General features: G+C 34.4%; 1 protein-coding gene across 6 annotated transcripts in view; it reads left to right on the plus strand.

Annotated features, from left to right (window-relative positions):
• Positions 1 to 27,511, plus strand: part of LOC130678827 (sodium channel protein type 3 subunit alpha) — a 113,240-nt gene that overhangs the window by 26,220 nt on the left and 59,509 nt on the right. For 4 of the 6 annotated variants that reach the window (XM_057505476.1, XM_036884373.2, XM_036884375.2 and 1 more), the window contains exons 1-8: positions 6,773 to 7,737; positions 11,627 to 11,755; positions 12,438 to 12,529; positions 13,374 to 13,646; positions 13,854 to 13,917; positions 17,274 to 17,415; positions 18,518 to 18,724; positions 24,744 to 25,031. In XM_057505476.1, the coding sequence (XP_057361459.1) occupies positions 7,658 to 7,737; positions 11,627 to 11,755; positions 12,438 to 12,529; positions 13,374 to 13,646; positions 13,854 to 13,917; positions 17,274 to 17,415; positions 18,518 to 18,724; positions 24,744 to 25,031 (1,275 nt within the window). In that variant the 5' untranslated portion in view covers positions 6,773 to 7,657. Of the gene's footprint in view, positions 1 to 75; positions 390 to 6,166; positions 6,286 to 6,771; positions 7,738 to 11,626; positions 11,756 to 12,257; positions 12,350 to 12,437; positions 12,530 to 13,373; positions 13,647 to 13,853; positions 13,918 to 17,273; positions 17,416 to 18,517; positions 18,725 to 24,743; positions 25,032 to 27,511 lie in introns of those variants that run through there. The other 2 variants (XM_036884368.2, XM_057505477.1) reach the window with 2 other exon arrangements.

A 27,511-nucleotide genomic window follows, 5' to 3' on the forward strand; every position in this document is an offset into this window, starting at 1 on the left:
AGTGGCATATGGGTTGATCGTAATCCCTCTCACTCACTTGCTTTCTTAACTCTCATTGACTTTTTTTTTGGTTAGGCAATTCTTATGCAAGAAGCTAAACGTAATTAAATGTGCAGGATGAAAAGATGGCACAGGCACTGCTGGTACCCCCAGGACCCGAGAGCTTCCGCCTTTTCACTAGAGAATCTCTGGCTGCTATCGAAAAGCGTGCTGCAGAGGAGAAAGCCAAGAAGCCCAAGAGAGAACAAGACAATGATGATGAGAACAAACCAAAGCCAAATAGTGACTTGGAAGCTGGAAAGAACCTTCCATTTATTTATGGAGACATCCCTCCGGGGATGGTGTCAGAGCCATTGGAGGATCTGGACCCGTACTATATCAGCAAGAAAGTAAGTGTCGATTTTATACTTCCAAACATTAAGTCACACTCCTAAAGTTAATTCTTGAAGTAAACATTTAAGCTTTTTGTTTCTACTTACATTTAAGCACAGTATAATAAAAGAAACATTTTTAAGGAATGAAGTCAAGATGTGGCTAAAGTGAAGAGATGAACAAGTTCTATGATTTCACAGCATTTGAGATAGTCAGAATTAAAACCGACATCAGCAAAGCAAAATGTTACTGGTGACATATTCAAGCACGTGGTAGACAGGAGGATGGCAGCAGTGCAGAAGAGCTATGGGATGGTGTGCTTCTCTCTTTTTAGTTTTTATTTGCCTGGAGGTTTCATCACAATAGATTTGTATTCTGGAGGGAAATAAATAACCTTTTACTAAGCATCCTCCTGCAGGAAGATAGTAACTACAGAAGCATAGTCATTCGGAGATACATTTTTTGGGGGGAGGTTCACTAATTTGGGATATAATTGGGAGCTTCTCTTTATCTTACTTAATTTGTGACAGGCTAGATTCTGGAAAACATACATATTGTTAAAACATCACTCTGAGCAAAAAATATCATGAACAAAAGACAAAAAAACTCCAAGTTTTCTTCATTTCTATATGATTTAGATCGACAGCTATGACTGGGCCTTCCTAATGCTAGCATAACCACATAATTTTGCCAGAATTAACTAGTTTCTGAAGTTAAACTGGCTGTGCAGAATTTTATAGGTACATAAAAGAATGGATGACAGATTCTATGCTTTCTAATTGGGCATTTTGGCATTTCATAACCACATTTTATGCTTCACATTAGCATGCATAAAACAGTTTCTATGTAAAAACTAAAGATAAATGAATAACCCCATGAGTTGATGGCTTATGGATTAAAGAAGATATTGAACACCAAAGAAGTGACTAATGAAACTGCGTTCTTTAGGCAGTATTCTGCTAACTTCATAAGATCAGTGCTGGCTAAAGGTGCAGACAACCACTCAGACATGGAACTAGCCCGACTGCTCTGCAGAAATGCTTCTCAAATTTATATGTACATTCACATCACTTGAGGATCTTGTTCAACTACAGATTCTGATTCCATAAATCTGGGGTGGGGACAGAGATCCTGCCATTTCTAACAAGCCCTAAAGTGAGACTCATGCTGCTAGTACATGGGCCATACTTTGAGTAGCAGCTTTTAAATGCTTTACTTAACCTCACAAAACAAATTTAAATAAATAAGTCCTTTCCTTTCTCCTTTTAAACTGCTTTCATGAAAGGTGACATTTAATAGATATTCATGGATTTCTGAAAGTAATTTATTCTAGTACTTTACTACAGAATTGATAAATAAAAATTTGAAGTTTAGTTACTGTATTATTACATGTTGACAGTGAGACATCCCCCAAGAAACTGGGAGAAAATTGTCCACTGAAAACTACTGATTCAAAGTATATATTTGCAAACATGCCTCCAGGGAACAGGGTTATGACTTTGACATGATTAAAAATATTTGCTTCTTAAAAGAAGTGTCTTTAAGAAAGGGAATCGGTAAGATTAAGGGGTGGGGGGAAGAATAATAAAGATAAATGGCATTTTTCCAAGGCAGACAGATGTTCAGCAGTAACCCTGAAAGCATTTCCTCCCCAAACCAAAGTCACTTCATTGCAGAGCGGCTACACTGGTCTCCCTAACAGAGGTGTCATTAAACATGCCATATCACTTTACTAAGCTTGTTTGGACACCACCCTCAGCAAAGAACCTTCTTATTCTAATTTGTCTTACCACAGTTCTACTTAGAAGGAAAGAATGTGTTGGTAATGTCACTGCAATTACTTCAGTCCATGAGCAGTAATGTATCTCATCTAAATAAATAAACTGGCATTCTGTTTCTATGTCAGGCTTTCAAGTTTAGTTAATGTGAGTCTGCCACTAGGAAACAGGATTGTTCTCTGTGCTAAGGCAGTTTTTACAGCCTCCTTGTCTGGGAACCAGACTTGGACCTTGATGTCTTCATAGTAACTGTGACCCATCTTCTGAGACAGCTAGACTTTTTACTGTTGGCTGCACTGCTTTCCTTTATGAAGTGTATTTAAAGTTGAAGACTGAGGTGCTACTGAAGAAAAAAGCAATTTGTGATTCTTAGGACAGAAGAAGCTAATGTAAGAAGCTAATGGAGAAGTCTTGGAATTTAAAAATATGGTATGAAGCAAAGTGTCCATCAACAGATGAATGGATAAAGAAGATGTGTACATAAACACAATGGAATGTTATTCAGCCATAAAAAAGAAAGAAATCCTCCCATTTGCAACTACATGGATGGACCTAGAAAGTTATTCATGCTCAGTGAAAGAAGGCAGGCAGAGAAAGACAAATACCATATGATTTCACTTATTTGTGGAATATAAAAAAACAGAACTAAACTAAATGAACAAAAGAGCAGTAGACTCACAGCTACTGAGAAATGACTGATGGTGACCATGGGGGAGGGGGGCTGGAGTGGCTGGGTGGGGTGAGGGGTATAAAAGGGCACAAAAATTCTCCATTATAATATAAGTTGGTCACGGGGGTGGTAGTGCAGCATGGAGAATTATAGCCAGTGATTCTGTAACATCTTCCTACCTTGACAGATAGTAACTGCCCTAGCGGGAGTGAGGATTTAATAACATGGGTAACTGTTTACCACTGTGTTGTATACTTGTAACCAATACGACAATACTTCAGTAGAATAAATAAATGAAAATATGGTATGAAACTATCTGCACTATATGAAATAATGAAAATGAAAGGCATTTTTAAATTGTAAAGCATTATGTAACTGTTGCCATTAATTAATTATGTATTTTACATGCCTGATCTTTCAGATGAGTGAAATCATAATGTAATTTAATGGCATTTAAGTTGACCAGGTAATAACTTAAGAATCGTGACAGTGATAGTAATAGCTAACATTTGCTGTGCTCATACTCTGTCAGGCACTAAGTGCTTTAGCTGGCATAACATTTAATATTCAAAGAACCAGTAAGGCAGGTAGTATGTTAGCCTCATTTTACAAATGAGTAAGTGAAACCCAGAGAGGCTAAGTAACTCGCCCAAGGTCACACTCCATATGTGGTGGATTCAGGATTTGCATGTAGGCAATCAGACTCCAGAGCCAGAGCAATTAACCACTTAGCAAAACTATAGTTGGTGTTTATTAATATAATGAAAGAAAAATTTTAAAAATTGGTTGTATAATTTTTGAGTTCTCTGATGTGGTCTTCCTCAGAGATGTAAAAGCTTATTCTTGCCTCAAACAGTAAAATTTTAGTGTGCTTCTAGAATGTATATTACCTGGGAAAAAGGAGCCAGTGCCATTCCAGACTGGACAATACCCAATGTAACATTCTTTCAGCTCTACCATTCACCTTAGTAGCAATACGTTTTTCTTTAATTACATCATTACTTATCATGTGACCATGATTGAGGAAATGACACTATTTATCCTTCATCCAATTATCTGACATTCCCTTAAGTAATTTTCAGTTTAGTTACATCTTTCAATAACATCAGAACCCTAAATTTCAAATGTTTTTCTTGTAATTCTTTCCCTATACAGGATATTAGTATTGTATTCCTCATTTTCAGGATTCAGGGTTTTCTTTGTGTCAGGTTTGCTCTCCAGAAATAAACTGGGATTGTATTTTTAAATCCTGCTCTATTCCAGAACCTGCAAATTCAGTGAAGATGCCCTTGGCATGTCATTTCTAATCCCATTAGTACCACAAGGGATAATCTTGCAAGAGGAGCAGAAGCTTCCATGTTTAAAGGAACAGTTCATTCCTGCTCATTCTGTTTTTGGACATTTTTCAAAATAAAATCCTCTTCTAATATTACAAGTGGCAATTGGCTTTTCAGGGAAATTGTTTCAAAAAAGCATGGGTAAATTCACCTTAAATTATGGTGAACTTTACAGGATCGGCTGTAGTGCAATGCCTAAAGAGATCTATATTGTTTGTAATTTTGCATGACCTAATCCTGTGAATTCAAGAAAATTCTTTAATGCATTTAGGCATCAAGGACAGTCTTCCCAAAGGCCAGTCCCTTGCAGATAACCTCAGTGCTTGTAACGAACAGTTGACTTACCTTCTTCATAGAATTGTTCACATTTATACATTTATAGAGTAAAGTTGATGGAAAATTGCTGGTTAGGCAATGGTTGGCTCCATGATCTTGAAAACAAAAGGGAAATGTACAGAGAAATTGTTTTCTCTGCCTTTTATAGTCACAATATAAAAATTTTTTCTCTACCTATTCACACAGAGCACGTTGTCAGTGAACATGAATGTATGGAATACAGCCTTTAGTTAAAGGGTAAAAACATATTATTAAGTAAATGGATATATAGAATAGATGTCTTAAAGGTAAGCCCACATTTAATTAAAATATATTTATTTGCACACTATGCTATTAAATGCTGAGGGGAAAAATGGAGAAAAAGTAGATTACAGGCTCTTTATGCTCAATGGTTCATAACAATTTCTAACCTAGTCTTCAGTGGAATGAACCCTACATGTAAATTGCTGCTTGACTGTAATTACAAACAACATAGGAATATGTGCAAATTAACATACTAAAGACATACTGGTAAAGGGGAACAGTTGGAGTGATCAGAAGGCAGTGTGGTTCATCTGGAAAAACAGATGGAGGAGGTGATTTTGAGAGCTAAGGACATTCCCAGAGAACAGGAATTTTCAACCCTAGCTGCATATTAGAATCACATGAAGAAATTTTTTTAAACTACTGTGTGTGTGTCCTTCAAAAATTCTGATCAATTGGTCTTGAGTAGGACTCAAACACTGGCAATTTAAAAATTACTTCTGGGAGTCTAATATGCAGACAGGAGTAAGAAACTTTGACATAGTAGTGGGTAATTGCAGGTGGGACCTTTTTGGCAGGTCTGTTATGGACCTGAAATAGGATGGAGTGTGCATTAGAAGACCTCACAGGCGCCTCCCTCCACTAGGATTCTATGACACTCATTTCCAGAATCAAAAGTTCACAGGTTGTAAGTGGGACTGGCAAGTGGACTGAATTGGCTGGAGCAGAGATGCCTTGGTGGGAACAAATAAAAGATGATCCTAGGGAGACATGGTAGGTAATCACTGGGTAGCATAGCTTAAATGCTAAGTTGATGATTATAGGTTTCAGGTCATAGGACTGTAGCTATGAAATGCCCTTTGAAAAGGTGTGTTTCAGCCAAATTCTCAATGCAGCTGTCCCTTCTCAGTATTACCAGAAGATCTACAGAATCAGCAAAACCATGTTATTTAGCCTCTTTGAACATTTTAAAGTAGGGAAAATACTACTAGGAAACTAGAGAGACTTCATAAACTTTGAAGTTAAAAGATTTGATGTAATTAAAATATTAGTAAAAGGTTTTTTTAATTGCAATGTGTACAGAATAATCTGAAAAGTTACCAAAGCTGGACAGATGGTAAGCTTTAAATAGCATTAGAGTATGTAAAGTTATCTTCCTACTTGGTAAAAATTTTGTGTAGGATCATCACTTCATATCAGGAAGCTGGAACCTTAGAGATAGATTAGGTAATAGTAAATCATTTCTTCATTTATAGCTATATGTTAAATTAGGGAAGAAACATCTAACATGTTTACAGTTATGATATGCCAACTGGTTCAAACAAACAAGCTTGAACAAACAAATCAGGTAAAAAGTTTTCATGTGTGTATGCTCTTCAAATAAGCCACGTGTCTAATCCAGTAATTTTTTCTCATATTTTCTTTTTCAGACTTTTATAGTATTGAATAAAGGGAAGGCAATTTTCCGATTCAGTGCCACCTCTGCCTTGTATATTTTAACTCCACTAAACCCTGTTAGGAAAATTGCTATTAAGATTTTGGTACATTCATATCCTTTTCATGTGAATTGTCTAAATGCTGTTTCTAGTGGTTGATTTTATAGAAAATGTCATTTAAAATATTTATTATGTTTGAAATTAGTGGTAACGTTTAATCAGTTGCTTTCATTGATTTTCTGCTACTTTGCCAAGGTCATAGAATGACTCATAATTCTAGAAGTAAAAAGCAACTTTAACATTAGTGAATGTATAAGTGAAACATACTGTGTAATAGGAACAACAGCAAATCTCCTTCACACTTTTATGAACCTTAATTAGAACATACATAACCATTACTAAGGAAACATAGTCTACTGTGGTTAGTATTATCTATATTGCTGAATGTTCAGACTTGCATGCCTTAATTGGCTATCTTCAGCACCGTGCTCTGACCTTCCTTTCTTCTTCCCTTCAGTAAATATTTATTAAACTATGTGCCCATGCATATGATTGATAATATGTATTTTAAAATCACTAACTTAGAACTATTTGCTATGATAGTCAGAGATACACGTAGAAAGATAGAATAGGTGAGGATTTCAAGAAAATTCTCAAATAAGTAATGATAAAATAAGTGATCTTTAGAGGCAGTGTTTGAGAATGGGCATTTTATACAGATGAATTCAAAACATGCTTATAAAAACTAAAAGAGAGACAAAAGACTAGCTAACCCTGTAAAAGGACAAATAGGATTGATAAGCTTTTGAGGTATATTTGAATTCTGTCATTCTATGATTTGATACTGGAAAGTATTCATATTTTAAAATATAAGATTTACCTCAAAATATGTGGCAGACTAGACCCAGGATGGTAACTAGACAGCCCATTGAATTCCCTCACAAGCTGAAGTACAGATGAAATGTTAGAAAATAATATTAACTTATCAGCAAATAATTGTCTTTTCCACTATTCTTATGTTGTAGATGCTAAGGGAATGAGTTACATCACTCTAAAACTAGTAGAGTGCCTAAGGATAAACGTTCTCAGGCTTTCTATATTGTGCTTATTAACTTTTTGTCAGTCAGTGGAGATTTAAAATTTTATCTAAAATACAACTTTCCCACGTATAAACTTATTAAAGAATGGTCATTTCCCTTTGCAGTACAATTTCACACAACTGATCAGAATTCAAAATTTCCATTTACTTCAAATAGATATCTCCATTAAATTCAGTTTTGTGAGGAAATGATGTAAAGTGAAAATAGAGTGGACCAAGAATATATGACAGGCTTTGAAGTTTCTTATTATTTTTGTCATTGTTTTAAAATAAATAAGTGAGATTAATTTCATAGGTAACCTGTATTTTTTTTGTATTGGATCATTATAAATGGCCATGATAATGTACTAGCATTTATTCCTTAACTATAATCTACTTTATTCAGCATGCTTATCATGTGCACTATTCTGACCAACTGTGTATTCATGACCTTGAGTAACCCTCCAGATTGGACAAAGAATGTAGAGTAAGTAGGAATGACTTCTTGGAATGAGAAATGCATATGAATATTCTTTAGCCATCTCCTGTGGTTATGGTCTGACTTATGGTGCCCACTTTTTGAAGTCAGACTTCACATTTCCAAGAAAAAGTTATTTCCATAATATGAAAGAAGATAAGGGAAGTTCTTTGGGGGAGTTTTGCTTCTATGAGGTAAGTATTTTTTCTACAAATCCATGGTTATAAATAGTACATACTAGCTGGTAAATTAAACTGATCATTTAGCATAAAAGCTAAGACTCAGAGTTATTCATTTTAGATGAGATACAATGACCATTTGAATAATTTGATGGGTAAAATTATTGTATTCTAGTATATTATTATTATTATTACATACTGATTAAAGAAATTTAGACATTAAGGTTATATTATAACATTCAGCATTTTGGTTATATTTTATAGTATTATATTTACAAAAATTACATCTAGGCATTTAAGTTACATAGATGTTTAGTTACATTTAGATATACAGTTTTAGATGCAGCATGGTGCTAAAACAATGTAGATGTGCTCCACAAAAGAAAGAAAATGTGTCTGTAAAGCCATGGCTCAAAAAATAACATAAGGGCTTAAGGGGAAAACATGATTAAAGGAAGATCACTCAAAACTTATGAAACTTTGAAATGAGAACACTAATAAAAACAATAAAATTCCATATTGATACTGGCCCAGTTAAAGCTCTATGGACATTTGTACCTCAATCACAGCCATAAGGCTCCTTTGCAGCTACAGGCCCTGGGCCTCATCTTTTCTCCCTCGAGATGGAGATTCTGGGGACATTTGTATGATGTCATCAAAACAAAATATTGCTACAGTATTTTAATACAGAGAGAAAGGTCAAAGCACAGTAGTTCTTGGGCATGTTAAGACCACTGCTTGCACTGAAGAAGGCACTTCAGTAAATTTTCTGTGTTAATGTTAACATCTTTTATTGGTAAGGATGTTCTGTTTAAGTGTGAGGGAAAAGATGCCCCTGAATGTTTTAAAACATCAATATTTTGGGGAAAACTGTATGTTAGCTAACATCATTTCTGCATTTTAACAACATTGTCTCCTAATTTTTCAGTCACATATCAAGTTATTTATGACAAAGAAACATAATAATGAATCAGAAGATGTTTAGGGTATAAAGGCCATTTATAGTATCACCTAAAATATATATACTATATACTATAGTATAGTTAGTATACTACTATGATCAGGTATTCGGTTTAGTGAAAAAAAATTTTTTTTAGTGTGTTCTTTTTATTGGTATATTTTTATCCAAAGGATATAAGTTATTAAGACAAATACTGCCACTTTTATTTGTTTTTGTAGATTTCTATGAAGATTTAATGCACTATTCTAAGCGATCATTTGTCAGTGACTTAAAACATTACAGGTTTTTTTTTTGGTAGTAGCTTGAAAATACTCTCCAGAAATCATTTTAGTTGAGAATCTAGTTGTCATGTTGAGGCAAGCCATTTAACAGAATTCTCAGTTACCATTTATGATTTGGGAGTCAAGAAATGTATATCCTGTATTAAACTATTTTTGTACTTTTCCCAGCAGAAATTATTGAATTATTTAAATATGTATAAATTTCATTGATTTGTATAGCATTATTAAAATATAGGTGAAGGGTACATTTGAATATGCAGGTCTGTCCCCTTAAAGTCACTATTAAAGATGACTATATCCATTACGAAAACAGTCTTAGCCTTGCAAAAGTTTTTGACGTAAGTTGGAAAAATGTGCACAGGCTGCCTGCTCAATTTGTTGCTGTCATTTGACAGCAAGACAGCATGACAACGATCAAAATATTAGTGGTTAGAGCCAAAACAAACAAACAAAAAAGAGTCCAGTGGAAAAATAATTCAGGTCTGACATGGAAACAAAAGCCACTGATAGCAGAAACAGTCCTTGTACAAAGAAGTGGCATACACAGAATGGCCTAAGGACCATCCTATATAGTTAAGGTCATATTATGTAAGGCAAGGAACTTTGACAGACATTGTAATTATAGGGAAGAAAACTTGTGACATACACAGAATCAAAAGCATGATTTGGGGCCTAGTGGGGGCAAACCAAGAAAGATCAATGTCCCTTGATCCTCACTTACCTGTTCAAGCTATTTTGCTAATAGGTATTTCTGAACACCTGTTCTGTGCAAAGCTCTTTATCATATCTTAAGCTCTAGGATTCTCTTCCTTATACAGCTATCAACATTCACCATGCATTTCAAATATATGCACAAATGTTCTTACTTTTCCAAAAATAAGACTAGGATAGGGAATTTAATCTTACTCATAGTAAATTTGTAGATAATTTAGAATTGCCTAAGCAAAGACAATAGGGCACTAATCATTGATATGACAATTAAAACATACATGAGAGCTGTCTCATAGCCAGCTACAAGCTTTACAAAGCCAGTTTCCTCTCCAAAAGGAAATGTCATGGTGATGATGTATAATACACAAAGATGCAAACTAAAGCACAGGTTAACAGAAGCTTGGCATTGTGAATTACATCTCTTCCTAATAAATCAGCTCCTCCATAAGTAAAGATAACAATTATGCTTATTTCTCATGAAACCAAATGAATTATTTTAAAAAGGAGGAAGAATGTTCTTAGGAAAAATGGATGTGAAGATTTCTGCATACATTTTCCTCTGATTTCTTTGTTCCCTCAGTGAGAGAACATTCTACAGAAAACAATGCAGAAATACCTCTCCTATTTTTTTCACATATAAAATACTTGTACAGTGGAAAATATAATGAATTTTGATAAGAGTAAATCAAATCTTTTGGGCTTGGGTGAAGTAATCTGAAGAATAGATTTAAAACGTACTTTTTAAAAGAATGCAATGTTGACAAGCAAGTACCCTCAACTATTTTTGGAAGAAACAGAAATAACTTAGCATTGTCAACACTCAAAGGAGGACTAGAAATGTACTATATCAAACAGCAAATGGAAAACTCGTTCACCGCTTCAGAGGCTGAAATTTGAGTTTGAGTATGATTAAATGTTTTGGTTCAATTGCATAGAAATAGTAGCTGATGAAAAAGGTTCCATTCAGGAACTTTGTTTATCCCTGAATTTTGGTAAATAAGTAAACACACATACATAAAATATTAATGAACTGAAATTTGCTTTCAAAAAATATATATATGTGTATATGTATACATATATGACAGAGAAAGAGAGAAGCAGTTTTACAACTCAATGCCTTGCTCTAAGGATAAAAAAAAGGAAGTAGATTTTCGAGTCAGGATATGTAAAATATCTCTAAAAGAAATTCTAATCATTAAGAAATGTGAATGAAATATTTTACTATAAATAAGTACCAAGAACTATTAACTCTAGAACTACTGTCCAGTGAGGGTGACACTAGCCACAAGTGGTTGTTGAAACTGGAAATTTGGCTAATCTTAATTGTGGGAATAATAACATATTAGATATAGTGGTTTAAATAAATATAATAAGAAAATTAGGTTACTTGTTCCTTTTTACTTTTTTATTTGGTTACCAGAAATTCGAAAACTACACATGTAGCATCTGTGATTATGTTCTCTTCAGACGGTGCTGCTCTAGAGGGTCCAGTTGATGATTATCCTAAAACACCTGAAACAATTATTCTAAAACTAAGTAATTAAACAAGATCAGACCCTTTGGGGAAGATATTATGTCTTCAGTTTAACCCTCTACTCAGGCTTATAGATTAATTAAACTAGTAGAGTCATTGCTAAGTAGAAGTACGGAATGGAGATTTTAGTGAATTGAAAAACCCAAAAACGGATAGGATTTGCTTTATTTGAAAACATCTATTTTAGTTGTTCAAATGAAATTGTTAATTTTTATTTGGATGCTTTTTCTAGGTACACATTCACTGGAATCTACACCTTTGAGTCACTTATAAAAATCTTGGCAAGAGGGTTTTGCTTAGAAGATTTTACATTCCTTCGTGATCCGTGGAACTGGCTGGATTTCAGCGTCATTGTGATGGCGTGAGTATTTATGAAAACTTATTAAGCTCGAAGGAATGAAAATAGTTGCAGCATAAACCAGGTTGTTGTGATTTATTTTAAATGTAAAGTTTGTTTAGTTACCAAATTAACTATGGCACAAATATTTCGAGAATACATACTAGAATACATATTGCAAGATAAAAACATCCGATAAATGAGCGATGAAAGGAATTACTTTCATGTCATATAATCTTCCACTTCATGTGAATGAAGTTATTCTTTTGACTATAAATTTAGTACCGCCAACTGTACTCTGGCTAGTTTTGAAAACAGACTTGTTCATATTAGTGAAAATTACCCTGAAATGAAGCAACAAAATTTTATTTCTTAGAAGCAGCTTTTGGTTGGCATATGGCACCCCGAGGTCGACAGCGATTGCACTTGTTAAACTCAAGGGGCTCTGTATACCACACTCAGCTTTCATTCTTTATTTAGTATAAACTTTGCCCAAACTATCAGTAACTCTGATTTAATTCTCCAGGTATGTAACAGAATTTATAAGCCTAGGCAATGTTTCAGCTCTTCGAACTTTCAGAGTACTGAGAGCTCTGAAAACTATTTCTGTAATTCCAGGTAAGAATACACTGGTGTAAGATGGTAGGCTCCTTACATCTCCAGCTTTTCTTGTGTGTTGTGTTTGTGTGTGAACTCCCTATTACAGGTACGTGACAGAGTTTGTGGACCTGGGCAACGTCTCAGCGTTGAGAACATTCCGAGTTCTCCGAGCACTGAAAACAATTTCAGTCATTCCAGGTGAGAGCTAGGTTAAACACTGGGGCTGACTTTAAATTTAGTTTAATAATACTGAGGTTAAAATTGCACTTATGATCATTAGCCTTGTTGCTTACTATTCCTGTCACCTTTAAGAATGTCAAATGAGTTAAATGTCAAACAATGTTTCAATGCAGTTCATGGCCTAAAATTTTAGAAATTTTATTCTTATTAATAAAGTCAGTCTTTGAGTTTAACAGAGAATTGCATGAGGTATCTATAAAAAATACCAGTTTTACTCTGTTCCTCCCTCTCTTTCTTTTTTTTGCATTTATGATGTAAAGTTTTCTCTTTTACATTCTGAAAAAGCTTTGCTGCCATGGCTTCACTAACTCATTTGGATTTTACCATTCACTGGAGCTCTATTTTGAAAATGAATTTCCGTTTAAAAAGGAGAAAAGGTTGTTATTGAACAGCACGTGGCATGGGATTTTTAGTATTTTTAAATTATGTTCTCCTCTGAATCATTGCTACTTAGAGGCTCGTATAAAGAATAGGTGGAAGGGAAACATTTTCATGAAACACAAAATCTAAAATGAAAAATAACTCATTTGTCTTTACATGTTCATGGCAGCATGTAAAACTACACATAAAAAAGCTTCCTGTCTAGATATTTATCCTTTCATTCTGAACCTCCAGAAAGTGCACTGTTCATAAACAAAAGCTGCTCTTCATCCATTTCTCAAACCACTTGGCTGTCCATAAAGCTTTGGTGTCTAAACAGCTGAGCAACTGATTGTGAGCAAAGAGAATGTGAGTGACTGTTAAGAAAACATTATGGCTTATGCTACTCTTCGTCAACTGACCTATCGTTCTCTCCCCTAAGGTTTAAAAACCATCGTGGGGGCCCTGATCCAGTCTGTGAAGAAGCTCTCAGACGTCATGATCCTGACCGTGTTCTGTCTGAGCGTGTTTGCTCTGATTGGTCTGCAGCTGTTCATGGGCAACCTGCGGAATAAATGCTTGCAATGGCCCCCAAGCGATTCTGCTTTTGAAACCAACACCACTTCCTACTTTAATGGCACAGTGGATTCAAATGGGATATTTGTTAATGTAACAATGAGTACATTTAACTGGAAGGATTACATTGAAGATGACAGTAAGAAATATTGCCACACTGTTAACCTTAGTGTTCCTGAATGAGTTTTCAACTATAAATAGTTGACGCTGTGGGCTTGAAGCCGTCTTTGTAAATATACTTAACTGGTGTCCACTTTGGAAATAAGTGATACAGTCAAACTTCCATTTATGCCTAATATCAATAGGGTTTACATGAAATGAAATAGTTTATTCTTTATATTAACAGGTCACTTTTATGTTTTGGATGGACAAAAAGACCCTTTACTGTGTGGAAATGGCTCAGATGCAGGGTAAGGAACACATTTTTTTAAAGATGTAGAACACTTGGAAAAAAGCAGATAGTAAACAACATACAAGTGTAGCCTTACATGTATATAATAAGGAGTATGCTGCCTGCCTAGGAAGTACTGTCTCTGGCTTAACTGGATTGCTTTGTTCTAAACTCACAGCCATTAAAATCATCCCTTTGGGTGAATAGCTTTTCTCCAGAATTTCAGTTAAGATGTACCTGAATTATTACTCCAAAGTGTGAAGGCCCAGAGTCTGTCTTTTCTATAAACCCACCACAGCCATTTAAAAAATATAGGGAAGGGGACACAAGATGGGCACATTTTGCTTGCTGTGGGTATGTCTTGATGGGATGAATTTTGCTGTGGCTAGAAAAGATCCAGAATATAACATGTTCTTCATGGTGCAAGCCCAGCTGGGACACTGCTTTGAGGGACTTAGGTATTCTTGAGATAGCATGAAACCCTATGTACAAAGAAGCCAAGGGACGGATGCATGTCAAAGGTATGTCCAAGTCTGAGTTGGCGTATTTAACAGTTCTTTTTAGTCACATTCTACAATGAGAGACACTGTAATATCTTAGTCATCCTGTTAGTCTCTCATACTTAACATATTTTCCCAAGAGTATTGTAAACTAACTTTAAGTCTAGATTGAGAGTGTTAAGTTTTTAGAAGCCAAGGAATAGCAATAGTAATCTTAGACTACAGAAATTACACAGAATGTATTTTGAGTCATCCTAGAAAATGGAAAACTGCTATAGCCATGAAGATCTGAGTGTTAGTGAAAACATCTACCAGTGATAGAGATGGAGTTTTGGGGAATTTTTTTTCCCTGGTAGTTTTCCCAACTTTTGTGAAGAGAGTGTAGGGAATAAGAGCACAGGTCCTAAAGTTCATATATATTTGGGTTCAAATCCTTATAAACTCTTTGACCATGGAAAAGTGTTTTAAGTCTTCTGTATCTGGGTTTATTTATTTCTAAATTAGAGAAAGCAATATAGTCTCTCTTTTAGGGTAGTTATGGTGATTTTAATGACCCTTAAATGTATATTAACACATTATTTTTTAAAAGCCAATCTGAAAAAGCTCCATACAGTATGATCCCAATTACATGGCATTCTGAAAAGACAAACAAGGGAGAGGATAAAAAGTTCAGTGTTTTCCAGGGTTCAGGATAGGGGCTTGACTAGATGACACACCGGGGATTTTTTAGATTAGAGATATTATTCTGCATGGTTCTGTAATGGTGAACACTGAGCATTTGTTAAAACTCACAGAACTTTATAGTGTGAAGAATGTACACAGATTTTTCAAAAATCATTTGTAAGGTTGGGGATCCCAGGTTGAAACACAGAATGTGACAAAAGTATCTAAATATGGTTAAAATGTACAAAATAACCTCACTGAAGGAGGTGGGGGAATAGGTGCTAATCTAAGCAACCTGAGAAATGAGTGGACTCTGTAAGACTAAAGGCAGAAGAAACTGTACTTTAGCAGATAAAGTTGTTTCTCATGGTAGTACGGCTTGACAATTCTGAAACAACTATGCATGTGTACTGGCACTGAACCATTACTTAGATAGCTGATGACAAAAGCCAGGTTTCCCACTTTTGGAGTAGAAGTTACAGATAAGCAAAGGAAAGAGTCTTGAATTGGACTGTGGTAATGAACAAGAGTTGGAGACATGACCTCATGTTTTGCTTAATTTAGGCATGGATGGAGATAGATAGATAGTAGAGATCGATCATAGATAGAGAGATAGATAGATTAGATAGATAGATAGATAGATAGATAGATAGATAGATAGATAGATAGACAAATAGATAGTATTAGAAACCATGATTTGGGTGCAAACTGTGTTGCTAAGGCAGAGTCATTGCTTCTAAGCTCCCAGCTGACAGAACAAGGAGATACATGTGTATATACAAACACATACACACATTTATCTTGGTGTCTAATATGATTCTCCAATAAAACAAGGGTTCCTTGGAGAAATGGCTGATTCTGGGATTAGGGAAGGAAACATAAAAGATGAGCCTGGAGCATCTTGTGCCAGAAAATAAGAAAGTGCTAAACAAACAAACAAAAACAAAACACACATAGCCATGGAGTTATGCCAAAGAGATATAGGAGTCAACTGAAAAAGCTCCCAATGACCAAACTTGGAACAATTTGAGCTACAAAATAAAATAAAGTATGGTTAGAATATAATCAGAGTATAAAATGATTATCTATGAGTATATACTCATATAAATGAGTAGAGAAAGATTAACAAATAAATCTCTCATGCACAGAATTCAAATAACTTATGTACATACTCTGTTCTTAAGAAGATGGGTTATAACTCTCCCACTCCTTATGTGTGGGCTACACATAGTGACTTTATTCCAAAGAGTACAATATGGAAAAAAAAAGAAGAGTAAATTTACAATAGATAAATGTGACAAATATGCTAACCTTAAAGTTAGCATTAATAGTGATAAGTCCTATTGATAATACGTACCCTTGATATGATATGAAAATAATAATTTACCTCTGTGGTCTTCCTCCCCAAAATCCATAACCCCAACCTAATAATGAGAAAAACATCAAACAAATCTCAGTTGAAGGATTGTTCAAAATACCTGACCAGTACTTCTCAAAACTATCAAGGTGACCAAAAGGAAGGAAAGTCCAAAAAGCTGTCACAGTCAAGAGGATCCTAAAAAGACATGATGACTAAATACGATGTGGTATCCTGGGTGTGATCTTGGAAAGTAAAAAGTATATTAGGAAAAAACAGGAAATCTGAATAAAGCATGGACTTTGGTTAATAACAGTGTATCAATATTGACTGAAATGTATCATACCAGTATAAGAGGTTAGTAACAGGAGAAACTGGACATGGGGTATATGAAGTCTCTGTACTCTCTTTGCAATTTTTCTGTAAATCTAAAATTGTTCTAAAATATAAGCTTTATTTTAGAAAACTCTAAAGAAGTGGCTAATGAAGTAGCTCATTAAATGGTTCCTTACCCTTCAGCTGTTCTCTAGATTTTCATTTTTAATCACTGATTTCTGCAGCTTTGTAAAGAATGAGATATTGATGGTGTCAGAGGCAATGATAAGGGGTTGCTGCCTCTGTGTCATTCCAAATGTCTGTGAATCTGACTCCTTTGCACCTAAGTTTTCTACCGGTTTTCTTAATAAATTTAATCTAACATTTTCACTGTGAGCAATTACTTAAAGTGCTCTGGAAATGAAGGCAAGAAAATCCATCACAGGCAGCAACTCTGGGTTTTGACTATTCCCATAAATCAACATAGACTGAAAGAGCTATGATTGCTATGCTGACCTTAGTTCCATTTCCGTCTTATAGCCAGTGTCCAGAAGGATACATCTGTGTGAAGGCTGGTCGAAACCCCAACTATGGTTACACAAGCTTTGACACCTTTAGCTGGGCTTTCTTGTCTCTATTTCGACTCATGACACAAGATTATTGGGAGAACCTTTACCAGTTGGTAAGTATCTTAGTCCATTTGGGATGTTTTAACAAAATACCACAGACTAGATAGCTTAAATAACAGACGTATATTGCCTACAGTTTCAGAGGCTGGGAAATCCAAGATCAAGACACCAGTACAGTCACATTCTGGCGAGAGCCCCTTCCTACTTCATAAGTTGACAACTTCTCACTGTAACATCACCTGGTGGAAGGAGCTAGGGATCTCTGGAGGCTCTTTTTGTAAGGCACTAACACCATTCATGAGGGCTACACTCTCATGACATAAGCATCTCCCAAAGGCCCTACCTTCTAATACCGTCATCACATTTGGCATTAGGATTTCAGCATATGAATTTGGGGGGTACACAGGCATTCAAACCATAGCACTAAGGCTCAAGTTCACATGCATGGGATTTAATTTTATGAATGTATATGAAATGACAATTATGGGAACTTGTTTATAGCACTCTAGAATAGAGAGGAGGGTCCAGTATAAAGCAAGTGTGCCTAGGATCCAAACTGTTTATCCAGTCACTACATGCATATTGAAAACTTCTTATATAAAAGGCATTCTGCTAGGAGCTATGGAGGATACAAGGAATGTTCATGACTTTGAGTTTATAATCATGGATATAAAAGAACATGTGGAAAGATTTTTTAAATAACTATATAAAAATTTCAAATTAAACCTATGACTTACTGGGGCTAGAAGGGAAGATGTTATTGCTAGATGGTGTGGAGTATGGGTTGCATGAAAGTGGAACTACATTCCAAGGAATTAGAGAAAGTGCTCTAACTTTTGATATTGACCTCCATTATGGACTCTAAGAAAAAATTCAGTGGAGCTCAACTATATATCCAATACATTTGAAATATATACGAATTTGAAAAGTGTTTGTTTATATCAAATGATACAAAACTCAAGCCACAGATAATTGACTTTGTGTTTGTGGGGGGGGGGGTGTATGTATGAGTGTGTATTTTAACACCGAAAAACTTGTTCAGATTACACTGGGTGCTAAAAAGCATTCTTTTCCTGACTATCTAAGATGCAAATCAAATCTTTATTTAATAACATCACATAAACTACTCATGAAATTATCCCTTGTTTTCCCTAGACATTACGTGCTGCTGGAAAAACATACATGATATTTTTTGTCCTTGTGATTTTCTTGGGCTCTTTTTATTTGGTGAATTTGATCCTGGCAGTGGTGGCCATGGCCTATGAGGAGCAGAATCAGGCCACTTTGGAAGAGGCAGAACAGAAAGAGGCTGAATTTCAGCAAATGCTTGAACAGCTTAAAAAGCAACAGGAAGAAGCTCAGGTACTGAGTGATTATAAGCAAAGCTTTATTATTATGATTATTATTTAATTTTAAGTAGGGATATTGTACCACAGAAGTAAAATTAGAACTGGTTTCTCATTTGGAGTAGAGGTGGTGTCATTAGAAAAGAGAAAGCTATTCAAACTTAAAATTATTTCTAAAGTCGGAGTCAAAGGAACTTTTTATACATTTATACATAAACAAATAAGCTCAGGGTGGAAAACACATTCAGGATAAGATTAACTATGCATCCGTCTCATGAAACCTGAGGGGGAAATTTGATACTCAGTTCAACATGAAAAAAACACATAACAGATATCTCCAATCATTCATGTTTCACCCCTAATTATGATTTGAGGTTTTATTCTTAAATTAGCTGATCTCAAATGTTAACAAGAACACTTTAGACGTACCTACCCTTAATCATACTTTTGGGTTTCTGTAAGCACAAAAGGTGTTTGCTATAGCCTGTAATCAGGATATAAGGAAGGCACCTGCTATTGAATTCCAACTCTAAAATTCTCATTAACATTAAAGGCTGTTTGGACTAGGGGACATGGTAAATGGGTCATCATGTCTTGAGGAGAAGACACAGGCAAAGAGTGTTTGTTTAAAAAGAAAAAAGAAAAACTTGAAAGGTGAAAATCATGGGAAGGCATAGTGAAATCTGCTTGATGTTAGTGAGAGTTAGAGTTCCTCCACATCTTGGCCAGCATTTGGTATGGTCAGTATTATTAGTCATTCTAGACATCTCATTTTTTTTATTTTGCATATTTTTAATGACTAATGATGTTGAACATCTTTTCACATTCTTATTTTCTATCTGTATAATTTCTGTTGTGAAATCTTTTACTGTTTTCTTTAGTTGGGCTGTTTATTTTCTTATTATTGAATTTTGAGTAGAATTTATATATTCTGGGAATAAATCCTTTAGTCATTTTTATACATAAGCTTTACAAATATTTCCTCCCAGTCTGTAACTTATCTTTTTATTCTCCTAACAGTATCGCTTACGATGAAAGTTTTCAATTTTGATTGAAAAGCTGGTAAAGTTTATCAAGTCTTTTTGTTTGTCTGTTTGAATGTGCTTTTGGTGTTCTATGAGAAATTTTAGCCAAATCAGCATCAGAGAGATTTTTCTCTGATTCTTTTCTTTTAGCAATTTTATGTTTTACGTGTTATGTTTTGGTCAATGGCCCATCCTAAGTTAATTTTCGTATAAGGTGTGATTTAAGACTTGAGATTTTTTTTTTCCATATGGATATCTAATTATTCCAGCACCATTTGTTGAACAAAACATCCCTTTCTCCACTAAATTACCTTGAACTTTTGTCAAAAATCAGTTGTCCCTATGTGAGTGGGTCTATTTATGTATTCTATTCTATTTAATTGATGTTTCTTTTTACACTAATTCAACGCTCTCTTAACTACTATACACATTTAGTAAGTTGCAAAATCAGATAGTTGTTGCTGCCAACTTTGGTCTTCCTTTTCAAAGCTGTTTTGACTATTTCAGGTCCTTTTTAGCTTCACATGAGTTCTAGAATCAGCTTGTCAGTTTCAGTTTGGATAATTTTTATTCCCATGTCTTCAAGTTTATTTTCTTGAAGTTTATTATCTTTTCTTCTGCAATGTCTGGTCTCCCATTAATTCCATCCCATATATTTTTCATCTCAGACATTGTAGTTTTCATCTAGAAGCTTGATCTAAAGCTCTTTCATATCTTCCCTGTCTCTAACATTTTGAACATAATGTTTTTAAAAAACTGTTTAAAGTCCTTCTCTTCTAACTCTAACATCTGTGTTAGTTCTCAGTCAGTTTTAATTAACTTTTTTGTTCATTATTGCTCATATATTCCTGATATTTTTTTTGCATTCCTGACCATCTTCATTTGAATTCCAGATACTGTTAATTTTACCTGTTTGGGTGCTGGGTATTTTCCTACTCCTGTAATAATTCTTGATCCTTCTTTGAAGACATAGCTATATTACTATAAACAGTTTGATATTTTGCAATGTTTGAAGATTTCTAAGGTAGGATTAGAGCATTTCGTCTAAGGCTAATTCCCTATATTAATTAAGTAAACATCCTTCTGAATACTCTCCCCAATGCCCCATTCATACGGTGACTTCAAAACCATTGTTACATGTGTGCTGTCTGTTTTAGAGTTTTCAGGAAGGAGAGCAATCTGATTCCTGTTACTACATGTTGGCCAAAAGGAGAAGTCCAAGTAATTTTTGTACATAGTGACTTTCTGATACATAGTGAATTTTTTTCAGATAGATGATTCCAGATATTTCAAGCATTATTTGAATGACAATATATTCTTGTAGATTCAAAATTTAAGTTTTCAATAATTCTGAGTTACTCTGAACATACACAGTATATGGCATTCATTCCTTTTTTTGAGGCAGTTTTGGGGAGACAGGGATTTGACCAATTTTTAAGCAATTTAATGAACTGCTTAGCTTGTTACCCAGCCAAACTATATACTTAACATTTGCTGAACTTGCTGGCTTGTTATTTTCATCCTCCTGGTGCATACAGAAGAGTATTAGAGTTGATTTTAAAAGGAAAGCTATAAACAAATTTAGTGATACTTGAAAATTTATAAAGTATATTTCATGCTTGCCAGAAAGTTCTACTGTATTTCAAGTGACAAAACAATGTGCTTCAAAATACTACACAAAACAGTACTGGCATAAAAATGTATTCTGAAATTCAGCCATTTTAGGGTAAAATATCAATCTTAAAGAGCATCAGTGAAAAGGGTGCAAACTTTTTAATTTAAAAATAAAAGTGCACTATATCTAATAGAAATTTAAAGAACTAATTATCTACATCCTAATCAGGTCAACTAAAAAAATGCATTTCTTTTTACTTAAAAGTCAGTTATTGGATTCCACTGATCAAATGATGATTTGCCTCACCTTTAATTTTACACATACAAATATTTAAATGGATTGCAGTGTTTTAATACTGCCTAGGGTGACATAGTACCAAGCCAATTTAGTTCCTTATTGATGACATAGGTGACATTGACCAGTAAATAGCTAATGTTGAAGCAGAAGGAGGGGCTGGAGGCAGAGAGGGACACTTGGTCCTCCAGTATGACTTGAATCTTGCAAACCACCTGCCACTCTTCAAAAGTTACTATCTAGCCAATGACTTCATGAAGCCTAATATCACTTCCATTTCTATTTATTATCTGTTCAGAGACCTCCTAGTGCTAGTATTGTTTACACGTGAAAAAATAACATATTCAGCTCAGTGGCTCACAAACCAAGTGCAACTTTAAAAGATAAAGATAAAACCCGACAAAGAAACAAATGTTTTGTCCTAGATCATCATAATTGTGTTTGGCAGTTAATTTGTGATCTTTAAATGTCTAATAGTGACCAGTATAGCATATCCCATAGCATATCCTATATGACATGCTCTGACAGAAAAAAACTGTACTTTGAATGGGATTTTTAAACTAGTTTTTATGTTTAAAATGGAAGATCATCACTAGTAGTCATGTGGTTTCATTGTTTACAGAGGGCTATAGAGCCTATTTTGAATCACACAGAAATGTTAAAGGAAGAAATGTTACTCCCTGTGTAAATATTAAGCACATATTTGTTATGTATTACAAGAGGAATTCAGCAAGCTGGTTGTGAAAGTAACAGTATTAGTCTAAGTAAGCAGGACATTGGTCATGTTACAGAGCTGGGTATAAACAGGTACACAGACATGGGAGGTGACAGGAAACATCTGCCTTTGAGGGAATCGGCAAATCGCTGGAAGTGGAACAAGTGACAGCTTTGAGTTGATGAGTGACAGAAAATGTGTTGTGTCGGGAGGTTACCATTGTTGCCTTCAAAATCTGTTTTGGTTTTGAGTTGTTTGAACTGTTAACCAGAAAAAGTAGGGAAATCATGTCTTATGCAAAACAAATTCTGGAAGAGATTTAAATGAACAAGATTTCAGATTATGGCAAGAGAATATGACCACCACTTCTGTTGTTTCTAATAACAAACAAGTCAATAAATGATTCACACTGTGTATTGCATGTTTCTGTCTTATAAGAGTGGAAAGGAGAATTATGAACTTTGGATAAAAAGGGATGAGTGGTTTATATATTTGCCTTCTATGTACAAAGCATTATGCAATTATATTTAACATGCTACATATAGGTGCTTCATTTGTTTACACATATTTATATTATTAAACTTACTCATATGTATAAAAGTCCTTAATATTTCTCATCTTTTATCACTGATATTAGAAGTGATAATAATGATCAAGAATTCCATAAAAAATGTGATTATATGACTATATGCAATTCTATAAATATCCAAATTCTGAATTAATGCTTCATTTAAATGCTAGGTATTGTCTTATATTGGTCTTAGATCTGGGTTTGCATAGTGAATGCAGTATTCAATATAAACTATGTATGTGTTACATTTTATGTGTTGCTTCACCCAACACATATTTAGTACAATGGTTCCCATCCCTGCAATCATGTTAATCCTACAGAATTTGTATCATAGCACCTTCAGTTTTAAGCCTTTTTATATATCTTTTAGTTTAGTTAAGAAGAGATTCAGAAATGGAAGCTACTTAGAAAGGTTTGCTCCTCCTCAGGAAGAAACCTAAAGCGCAGTTGGCAAAGCATTATAAATGGATTTTACTTTCTTTCCTAAATTCAGGCCACTCAGCACATAGTCTTTTATGAGATCCTGAAAAGTCAAGTCTAAATATATCTTTTTCTTCCACCCCCCACCCCAGTGTCTGAGACAACTGACAGCACGATGCCTTTTAGCATCTTTATTCACCAAACATTTACCAAGCCCTTTTATATGTCAGCCAGCATAGAGGCAGTATGCACAAAAACATATGAAAACATTCCTATCTAGCATATAGTCTAGTGGAGAGGTTAGAACAAAATGGCAGATAAATTAGGGTTCTTTGTATTTATAATGACATAGGTACAGAGTTGAAATAATAACTTCATAATTCAATCATTCCCACTTTACCTATTATATTTAAAAACAGGAATATACCTAATGAGAACTCAACTTTGATAGGCACTGTATTACTGCTTCGTATCCTCTCTAGTCATGCTTAGATCATTTCTAGTCTAAAATATTATTCATACAAATGAAAATATAAAATATTTGCTATGTTTCACCTCAGAGCTGGCCGTATTTCTTTAGTAGGTATAAAGATTCAAAATGATTAAGTCTAATTAGTACTGAAATTTTTGAAAGAAAATATTTGAATTAAGTTTTCATATCCTTTGAATGATTATTTCAGGTACTTATTCATATTTTAATCATTTGTTATTTTAATCATCAGAATAAATAATTTATAAACATTTAAAACTAGAAGTGCTATGTAATAAAGTAATCATGTTAATATCTGGGATAACATGACCCCAAGGATGTGAACTACAGTACTGAATGTAATTCAAATAAAGGAAGGGGATAACTAGCCAATACATTCTAACTGCCTTCATCTAAGGTAAAATAGAAGACATTTTAAATGCTTTGCATTCACAAAAATAGGTAAGTCTTTTTGTTTTAGATTTAGAAGGAAAAAAATATCCATCAGTCATTCACAAACACATGCAGGAAAAATAAGCCTATGGATTAAATTAGAATAGTAACCAGGCCAGAAACCACCACTAGAGAATATTTGTTTTTAAAGAGTAGAAAATATTTTTAAGAGAACAATTGTCCCCTGAAATGAATCTAATCTCAACAGTTTTAAAAACAAAACAAAACAAACCTCTCCAGGAAATATGCCAAACCAGACTTTTCTTGCCCTAATGCACAGGCTAGCATATCGTTTTATGCTGTTTAAAACTGTGTTATTTTTAAGTAAACTCTCTTGCAGTGAAACACAATGAAATGACCAGAAGGCATAATTTTCACAAATGGTCAATAATATAAAATGGCAAAATTTGTATCTTAGTCAACTGTTTTCAGAATTGTATGTTCTCAATGGCACCTGGCTTTGTCTTAAATAGGCAGTCGCAGCAGCAGCGGCTGCTTCCAGAGATTTCAGTGGAGTAGGTGGGCTGGGAGAGCTCTTGGAGAGTTCTTCGGAAGCATCGAAATTAAGCTCCAAAAGTGCAAAGGAGTGGAGGAACCGAAGGAAGAAGAGGAGACAGAGGGAGCGTCTTGAAGGAATTAACAAAGGAGAGGGAGGCAGGTTTCCCAAATCTGAGTCTGAGGACAGTGTCAAAAGAAGCTTCCTTTTCTCCAGGGATGGAAACCGACTGACTAGCGACAAGAAATTCTACTCCCCTCATCAGGTATGGTTTTACACTAAGTGCTCCAGTTGGTTTTGTCATTTCTCTTGCTTTGGAAATGCTATATTTTGTTCTGGTATATTTTTGCAGTAGCTGATTTAAAGGATAGTGAACTAACATTTAACATAGTTATTTAAATTTGTATCATAAATTGTCTTTATAAGGGGCTTTAATTGAAACATTAATAACTTTTAATTTAAGGCAGTTAGCTTTAAATATGGCACTATTTTGAGACCACATTTCTTAATATGCTTTTTTTTTGGGTGGAGGGGAGCAAAACCTATCAAACTTCTCCCTTCAGTAAGATGGTTTTGCAATCTGTTTACCTTTTCTATTTGGAGACCTCAAATGAACTTATCTTCTTTGCACATGGGTTTCTGACTTTATTATCTGAGGTTGTGACTGCAACATATGTATGAATTTTGAAAATAAATGTATCTGGATTTTGCCTTTTTCTTTTGATAAGAGAACTGTACTGTCATAAGTCTCCATTATGCTAATAAGGTGTCATGTTATGATACATCAGAATGAAATTATGACCTAATGCTCTTGAAAGAGAACCAAATTGACAATCTATTTTTGCTCTGATTTAATGCCAACTACCCAATTCTTTGGTACAGTTTTAAGTCAAAGAGAGCACATAGTTTCAACTCTTTGTTAATAAGTTTTATAGGCTGCATAATGTAAAGAGTAAATAGTTATGAAATCTGTGGTAAGTACAGCTATGGCTTTGAACACTATTTGGTTCCATTGGAATTCCATGTGCTATGAATTAGTAACTCCTCTACTCATGTTAACATGGGTCAGAATTGTACTCTATAAAGATAATACTTGGAGGGACACTCTATAGAAATTTAGTTAAAGCAAAAAACTGTATGACAACCATGGGTATGGTACCCTTCTTATAAAGAACAAAAACTTAAAAGCAAATTGTAGTGATAAGCACAGAAGTCAGTACAGTGTTTAGCTCTTGGTTGGGAGGAAGGGGCATATGCAAGTTATCAATGAATGTTTATTTTATAATTTATATTGAATATGCAAATACAACTTCACAAAAGAAATAACCTTTATATTAACTTATAATTTGAGTTCTTGTATTAGAACAAAAAAGATATGCATGCACAAAAAGGTGTAAGATAAAAACCATTTTCCTATAGACAGTGCTAGTATCAAGAGATCCATCTACTATCTTGCATAATAGAAACATAGTGTGGTATTAAATCCGTTTAAAACATTTGGGATTAACCTGAAGCTCTACAGAGCATGTTAATTTCTCAGACCAGATTTTTTGGCGTGAACTGTCTCTTGATATTTTTGCATTCTTACAACTATTAGGATTAAGACTATGAGACACTATAGCACAATGATTGATGTCACATAAGTTTATGCTCGTATCTGAACTCAAAATTAGTTCCATGACCTTGGTTGAATCTCTTGTACTTTGTAAAGTTTCTGTAAAATGGGATAATGATGTCTGCTTTAAGGAGATGTGAGGGATTAAGCAATATATAGAAACCCTATGTGACAAATAGTAAAGTTCTTAGTATTTAAAAAGCATGAATGAATTGTAAATGAGAGAAACTAAAAACTTTCGAACAGTATCAATGACCACAAATGTATATGCATTATAGCAATACTTACATGAATATACTTGAGTTTTTAAAAAGTGTTATTTCTATCACTGTCTCATCATCATGCTCAAAAAAAAACTTGTTCATCCAATCAACAAATATTTATTGAATACCTACAATATGACAGAAGTAGTTCTAGAGATGCTGAAAATACCTCAATTAACAAAAAAGATAAAATTCACTGACTCATGGAACTTTATACTAAAGGGGGAGACAGACAATAAACAAGATAAATAAACTGCAGACTATGTTAGAAGTGATAGTTCTATGGGAGAAAATAAATAATGCAGGAAATAAAGCAGGGGCTCAGCAGTACTAAACAGAGGTAAAAATAAATCTAAATAGGATGGTTTGGGAAGCCCCCGCTGTAAAGGAGACATTTCAGCAAATATTTAGAGGAGGGGAGAGATGAGGCTATCTCATCAAAGAGCATTCCAGGCTCTTAGAAAAGCAATTGTAAGGCCCTGATGTTGTAGTATGGCCAGAATGCTCAGGAACAGCTGGGAGACTTGTGTTCAGTGAACCACAGAGAGGTAATAGCAGAGGGAAGTTAGTTGGCAGGAAGAGTTTTAATACTAAAAACAGAATCAATATATACATGTTATATGAGGTTCATTTTATATTTGCAGATAGAGAGGTAGCAAGATAGGTGGGTAGACAGACAGATGGTAGATATTTTAAAAGTAAAAGAAAGCCTATTCATGTTGATATTTACATATCCTAGTAAAGACAGGTAGGGAGCATTAATACAAGTCACAAGCAAAAATATACCAGAAACAATTTACGGTTTCTGGTTGTATAAACAAAAAAGGACTCTCTAATAGGAAAGAGAACCAATGAAGGAAGTGAGAA

This window comes from Manis pentadactyla, chromosome 8 (assembly GCF_030020395.1).
Source record: "Manis pentadactyla isolate mManPen7 chromosome 8, mManPen7.hap1, whole genome shotgun sequence".
Lineage (NCBI taxonomy): Eukaryota > Metazoa > Chordata > Mammalia > Pholidota > Manidae > Manis > Manis pentadactyla.